The sequence below is a fragment of the Borostomias antarcticus genome (genome assembly GCF_949987555.1).
Source record: "Borostomias antarcticus genome assembly, chromosome: 14".
NCBI classification, from domain to species: domain Eukaryota; kingdom Metazoa; phylum Chordata; class Actinopteri; order Stomiiformes; family Stomiidae; genus Borostomias; species Borostomias antarcticus.
This window is the reverse complement of record NC_140247.1, coordinates 7,022,458-7,029,957: the sequence shown is the minus strand read 5'-3', so window position 1 is coordinate 7,029,957 and position 7,500 is coordinate 7,022,458. Positions and strand designations below refer to the sequence as shown.

At 44.5% G+C, this 7,500-nt stretch overlaps 1 protein-coding gene across 1 annotated transcript in view; it reads left to right on the top strand.

The window, feature by feature from the left end:
- The window catches only part of LOC311317308 (mitogen-activated protein kinase kinase kinase kinase 4), a gene marked incomplete at both ends in the record, with an annotated part of 68,634 nt that overhangs the window by 39,262 nt on the left and 21,872 nt on the right, over positions 1 to 7,500 (top strand). The window contains 4 exons of the mRNA XM_084448391.1: positions 682 to 837; positions 3,655 to 3,804; positions 6,489 to 6,559; positions 6,834 to 6,904. Coding sequence (XP_084304517.1) covers positions 682 to 837; positions 3,655 to 3,804; positions 6,489 to 6,559; positions 6,834 to 6,904 — 448 coding nt within the window. The remainder of the gene's footprint in view (positions 1 to 681; positions 838 to 3,654; positions 3,805 to 6,488; positions 6,560 to 6,833; positions 6,905 to 7,500) is intronic.

The window sequence follows — 7,500 nt, the reverse complement described above, 5'->3', positions numbered from 1 at the left end:
AGTTCCTTATCCCACCATAGACAAAAGTCCTTAATTAAGTGGCCTGATTGGCAAAGCCAAGCTCGTTGAATAAAGAATAAATGTTGCAGAGAGATTTCAAGGGTACTTGGAGTTGCGCGAGCGTCTCGCGAACATGGGTGGTGGGTTTGCGGCGTTTGCCAAATTGTTCTCTGAAAAAATGGTCTTCTTCCGTGTTTGTGCCACTTGTTCCATGAGCTTTGCTTTGCCGATCAGGCCAAGAGACTTAATTAAGGACTTTTGTCTATGATGGGATACATAGCTGTAGATATGGAGAGCTCCAGCTCATCCAACGTTGGCCGTACCTACGGGGCCGGAAAAAAATATTACCTACCATACCCTCACCTGCTTTGCCCCTGCCCCCTCACCCACCTCCGCTACCCTCTGCGTCCCCCTTACTCCCCACCCCACCTTCTGTATTCTCTCTCTCTCTCTCTCTCTCTCTCTCTCTCTCCCCCCCCCCCTCTCTCTCTCCCTCCATCTTTGTCCTGCCTTCATGTGCCCTTGAGCTCAATTTGCTGTCAGTGTTTTAGCTCAGTCCCATTGATTGGTTGGTGATTGACCTACAGACTGACTGGCTGATTGACTATTTGATTGGTTGATTGGTTGACCATGGTCCTAGTCCTGGTTCTGGTTATGACAGTTATGCTCCCTGCTGTCCAGATGGAGGAGGTGCCATGGAGGTCTGACAGCCAACAGATCAACCTGAACAGGCTGGTGTCTGCCGCTGGTCTGCCCGGCCTGGGGCACTCTCGTCTGGGCTCCGGGAGCAGCTCCAGCCCCTGTACCCCCGCCATGCAGAGGGCCAACATACACCAGGTGGGCACTCCTTTACGACCTTGTACTGTATATACCCACCTAATGACCATATATCATCTAAAACAACCTTGCATACCCACCTATATTAGATAGATAGATGGTAAAATGTATATAATGTATATCATCTCACTATATATAACCATTGCACATTGCGCTACCATTGCACTTTACTGTATAGATTGTTGTGAATAATGCTTCCTTATCATTGCAATGTAATTGCTGTTTGTTGTACTTCTGGTTGGACGCACATAATTTAGTTGCACTGTCTTGTGTAATGACAATAACGTGAATCTAATCTAATCTATACAGTACGGTATATACACAACCTGGTGAATACCCACATATACAACCTGGTATAGTAGGCTATACCTGTACCCCATACGTAGAAGTAGTAGTAGTAGTAGTGGTAGTAGTAGTAGTAGTAGTAGTGGTAGTAGTAGTAGTAGTAGTAGTAGTAGTAGTAGTAGTAGTAGTAGTGGTAGTAGTAGTAGTAGTAGTAGTGGTAGTAGTAGTAGTAGTAGTAGTAGTGGTAGTAGTGGTAGTAGTAGTAGTAGTAGTAGTAGTAGTAGTAGTGGTAGTAGTGGTAGTAGTAGTAGTAGTAGTAGTAGTAGTAGTAGTAGTGGTAGTAGTAGTGGTAGTAGTAGTAGTAGTAGTGGTAGTAGTAGTAGTAGTAGTAGTAGTAGTGGTAGTAGTGGTAGTAGTAGTGGTAGTAGTGGTAGTAGTAGTAGTAGTAGTGGTAGTAGTGGTAGTAGTAGTAGTAGTAGTAGTAGTAGTGGTAGTAGTGGTAGTAGTGGTAGTAGTAGTAGTAGTAGTGGTAGTAGTAGTAGTAGTAGTAGTAGTATTAGTAGTATTGGTAGTAGTAGAAGTAGTAGTAGTAGTGGTAGTGGTAGTAGTAGTAGTAGTAGTGGTAGTAGTGGTAGTAGTAGTAGTAGTAGTAGTAGTGGTAGTAGTAGTAGTAGTAGTAGTAGTAGTGGTAGTAGTAGTAGTAGTAGTAGTAGTAGTAGTAGTAGTAGTGGTAGTAGTAGTAGTAGTAGTAGTAGTAGTAATGGTAGTAGTAGTAGTAGTAGTAGTAGTAGTAGTAGTAGTAGTAGTAGTGGTAGTAGTAGTAGTAGTGGTAGTAGTGGTAGTAGTAGTAGTAGTAGTACTAGTGGTAGTAGTAGTAGTAGTAGTGGTAGTAGTGGTAGTAGTGGAAGTAGTAGTAGTAGTAGTGGTAGTAGTAGTAGTAGTAGTAGTGGTAGTAGTAGTAGTTGTAGTAGTAGTAGTGGTAGTAGTAGTAGTAGTAGTAGTAGTAGTAGTACTCTAGTAGTAGTAGTAGTAGTAGTAGTGGTAGTAGTGGTAGTAGTAGTAGTAGTAGTAGTAGTAGTAGTAGTAGTAGTAGTAGTGGTAGTAGTAGTAGTAGTAGTAGTAGTAGTAGTAGTGGTAGTAGTAGTAGTAGTAGTAGTGGTAGTAGTGGTAGTAGTGGTAGTAGTAGTAGTAGTAGTGGTAGTAGTAGTAGTAGTAGTAGTGGTAGTAGTAGTAGTAGTAGTAGTGGTAGTAGTAGTAGTAGTAGTAGTAGTAGTAGTGGTAGTAGTAGTGGTAGTAGTGGTAGTAGTAGTAGTAGTAGTAGTAGTAGTACTCTAGTAGTAGTAGTAGTAGTAGTAGTAGTAGTACTCTAGTAGTAGTAGTAGTAGTAGTAGTAGTACTCTAGTAGTAGTGGTAGTAGTAGTAGTAGTGGTAGTAGTAGTGGTAGTAGTAGTAGTAGTAGTAGTAGTAGTAGTAGTAGTAGTAGTAGTAGTAGTACTCTAGTAGAGTAGTAGAGCTCTCTTCTCTCTGCACAGTTGTGCCAGTGCTCTGGTGAAAGTGTTGCAAGCAAGCCAGAAGTCAGCTGTGTGTGTGTGTGTGCGTGTGTGGTGCGTGTGTATGTGCATGTGTGTGTATGTGTGGGGGCGTGTGTGTGTGTGTGTGTGTGTGTGTGTGTGTGTGCGTGCGTATGTGTGTGTGCGTGTGTGTGTGTACATGTGTGTTTTTTTGTTGCATCTGTACAAACCTAAACACATGTTTGGTGGTTTGATGACATGCTTCCTGCTTCCTCCTCCAATAATAATTCAGATCTAAAAACTACTACAACTACCTCTTGGTAACTTCCTCATCCGACAGCTCAGAACACGCCTCTGTGATCTATGTTGCGTCAACTCTCAACTGAACCAGTCACATGACACGATTCACCCGTCAGCCACCCTCCCCCCCCTCAGACAGCTGTTGTAGTCGATACTCAGCGTCTCATCATGCTCATAGTAGTGTAGCGTTCACAATAGCTAGCATCAGGGCTTTTACTGTCTGATACTGTACATACAGTACCGAATAGAAACATACCTCAAATACCTATCAGGTGCTCACTTACTGAATCTGTTCGTGCCTACTGTACCATCAGGTTACAGTTCCGTACCTAAAGCTAAACTCTCTCCTACTGTAGTATCCTTTATTATCTTAAAGGTCTACTGCCACAGTATGGAATCCTACAAAGATACAAAATAGAGGTTGTTCAGAAGATAATATGAAAATGTATATGTAATATGTAAATGGCAATCTTTTCCCTACTTTACTGCACATGATTGACAGTTAAATTGAAATGAATGAAGAACTTTGAGTTTACCTCAAGGCTCTGTGATGTCAGTTTTAAAACATGATAAACTTTCAACTGCTATTTTGTCCATCGTATTAGAAACATTAGAGGATGACATCACTGAGCTGCTCGGAGCATGTCACTGGACCTTTACCATCCTACTTGTTACTGTGTTCCATGTGGATTGTGTAACCTAACCCCCTGCTCTGTTCCAGAACGCCAACCTGCGCTCCAGTAGAGACTCCGCCCACAGTAGCTCCATGTCAGACATGGCCACCAACCCCTTTTCCCCTCTCACCCCTCTCTCCCCCACCTTTGATGATGTCTTCTGGGACTTTCCCACCTCTGCCGAACGCCCTCCCAAGGTTCGTCCTGTCTGTCTGTCTCTCTACCTGTCTTGTCTGTCTGTCAACCTGTCTGTCTACCTGTTTACTTGTTTGTATGTCTGTCTGCCTACCTGTCTGTCAATCTACCTGTCTTGTCGGCCTGTGTCTGTTTATCTGTCTATCTGTCTGTCTGTCTAAATCTCATCTGTCTCGTTATGTGTATATGTGCATGAATCTGTGTACTTGTTGTTGAGTTTTACAGCTTCATATGAGTGTGATATTATCCCAGGAGGTTGTTGTTGTTGCTGTTGTGATGTGGCCATGTTGGCAATGCCCCTGGCAATCTACAGTATGACCTCCATCACTACAATGGGCTCTAAAACTACTGGCACCCCTGACAGGCAATGCACAAACAACATTTTTACAAACTCTAGACAATATAATAGAGAAACTCCAAATACCAGCATGTGATAAATACTGTTCTGTATTGATGCTCTAATGGAACCAACCAAAACCATTTACTGATTTAATTAAAAAATCAATTTCCTACTAATCAAAGTTTCACAATGAATGGCACGCTCAAAGATTAGCCTGTTGTAAATAGGACCTACCAAAATTAAACCAGGTATTAAATTCCACTTATTTAAGTTAATCTAGGTCTTAAGGAGCTATATTGAGCCATAACATCACTTACTGTTTCATTATGGTATAAAAATGAGGAAACCTGCATGCAATATCCCTTTGTTATCCAACACCATGAAGAAAACAAAAGAACTGGCAGCTCAAAACGGTCATAGACCTTCATAAATCTGGTTATGGCTACAAGAAGATCCACAAACGATTGAATATACCACTGAGCACTGTCAGGCAATTCTTTTTTTTTTAAATCTAAAGACATGAAACCATTGAAAACCACATGGGTATTGGATGCAACTGCATATTACCCCCCGGCATACTGAGGAGGAGGAGGATGGTGAGAGAAGCAAAAAGAAAATCCCCCAGAATCACTGTGAAAGAACTGCAAGCCTTGGGGGTGTCTTGGGGTCACCAAGTTTCAAAAAGTAGCATCAGACACTACCTCCACAACCACAGGCTCTTTGGAAGGAAGGAAGAAAGAAAGAAAGACACAGAAGTAAGCACTTGGAGTTTGCCAAACATCATTAAAATGATGACTGGAAGAAGGTGCTATGATCAGATGAGACCAAAATTGAACGTTTTTGTCAGATACATCATTGAGATGTTTGGAGTCGAAACAGATGCATACAAGGAAAGGCATGGTGCCTTAGGCACCTCATACCCACGGTGAACTACGGTGGTGGGTCAGTGATGTTTTGGGCTGTTTTAATTCCAGCGGTCCAAGGGCATTAAGATTGATGGCTTAATGAATTCCACCAAGTAATTGGCAATTTGGCTAATAATCTGGTTGTCTCTGCCAGAAGGCTGGGATTTGGCCGGAGGTAGACTTTCCAACAAGACCCCAATGTACAGTATACCTCAACATCCACACAGATAGGTTGTTCTTTTACATACTGTAGTCTGGGAGAATCTCCCATCACCACTGATTGGCCGACCACATGAATCGCTCCTACTGATTGGGCAGTAACAAGCAAATGACAAGGCTTATCCCCAAAACCTACATCCGTTGAGTCAGACTAGAGTTCCAGTAACACCCCCTACTCTGCTCTCCATTGCTCTGTTAAAGCTGGAGCTGACTCCTGATTAGAATCCACTTAGAATCTGCTGGGAGCTTGTTACACAGCACATGTGGAGGCAATATCCTCTAACTACTCACAAGTGCTGCTGCTGCCTGCATGTCACAATAAGGCCTGGAGTCTGACATGTGTGAGAAGCAGAACCGCAGGGCTGCCAGTAAGCTGTCTGGGAGGAGGATGTGGCTACGTAAGGCAGATGGGTACATTGAGGGACTTCCTGTTTTGTTGGGTGTGGATTTCCTTTGTCAGAGGAGAGCGTAGGGTGAAAGGTGGAGCTGGAGGAGAGACGAGCCAAGTTTCTTTTTGTTTGAATATCACTCGTTATTCACGTGACCTGGCTATCATAAGTCATGTGATCTGGCTATTGTAAGTCAGTTGATCTGGTTATCATTAGTCATGTGATATGGCCATCTTTAGTCAGGTGATCTGGTTATCATTAGTCAGGTGATCAGCTTATCATTAGTCAGGTGATCTGGTTATCGTTAGTCAGGTGATCAGGTTATCATTAGTCAGGTGATCAAGTTACTGTATCGTTAGTCAGGTGATCAGGTTATCATTAGTCAGATGACCTGGTTATCATTAGTCAGGTGATCAGGTTATCATTAGTCAGGTGATCAGGTTATCATTAGTCATGTGATCTGGTTATCATTAGTAAGGTGACCTGGTTTTCATTAGTCAGGTAATCTGGTCATCGCTAGTCAGGTGATCTGCGTATTGTAAGTCATGTGATCTGGTTATTGTTAGTCAGTTGGTCGCTAGCTGACAAGCTAAAAGGACTGTGTCTCTCTATAGGTCGTTAGAACAGCCATTCATCCTCTGATGCCATCTGAATGAACAGAGGTGTGTCTTCCTCTGCAGGCCTTATCCCTGGTCACCAGTCTACATAGATGCAGTTGTAGCACTGCTTTCCTGTCAGTCTATCTTGCGTTCCTGTTGGTCTGTCTGTAGCTCCATCTTAACTTGTCCCAAATACTAAATCTTTCCCTCTCTCTCTCTCCCTGCTTCCTCCAGGTCCCAGAACGCACCACGTCTAAGTTCTACTGTCAGCAGCTGATGAGTCACAAGAGGACCGCCTCGTCAAGGTACGCTGACTACCACACACTACCCAGCATGCACCAGCCCCAGAGGATGGCGGGCAGCAGTCTCAGGGGGTTGTCATGCCTAAAGGCGGGGGGGTATAGACAGATAGGTCCTGAAGGGACAGAGCTCTCTCTCTCTCTCTCTCTCTCTCTCTCTCTCTCTCTCTCTCTCTCTCGCTGGCAGAGAACTGACACTCAATACCACTGTGACACTCAAATCACAGCATCCTTCTCACCCCCCGCCCCCCCATCCCCTTCCCCCTCTCTCCCTCTCCAGTGGGCACCCCCAGTCTCCAGTAGACCGAGGAGAGAGGTCCCAATCCTCCTCCACCTGCAGCCCTCATTCAGGTCTGTATCACCCACAACTACTCCCTCTATCACTCCATCTCTCTCTCTCTCTCTCACCCACAACTACTCTCTCCATATCTCTCTCTCCATCACTCCCCCTCCCTCTCTCCATCCCTCCCTCTCCCTTTCTCCCTCTCTCGCAACCACACTCTCCACCCCTCCACCTCTCTCTCCCTCCCTTCATCCATCCATCCCTCCATCTCTCATCACTACACACACACACACACTCTGAAACACAAACACACATGAAACACACAGCAAAACATCCTGTCAGATCAAATCGTCCGGTCAGATCGTGACCTGATGGTGTGTTGGATAGGCAGACTGCTGGGAGAGCAGGTCTCAGATGGAGGCTCTGCTGTTGGTTTAGTTTTCAAGACAGCTTCTTATAGAGCAGGGAGTCCCTGAAGCATGGTTATGAGTGGCCTCTGCTCTGCGTGGTAGGCTGTGTTTGTGTGTAAGTGTGTGTCTGTGAGTGCGTGTGTGTGTGTGTGTGTGTGTCCATGTGTGCGTGTGTGTGTGTGCGTGAGTGAGAGAGAGCAAGAGAGAGAATGTGTGTTGTGGGAGAGAGCTCTGTGTTTAGGGTGTGTGTGCGG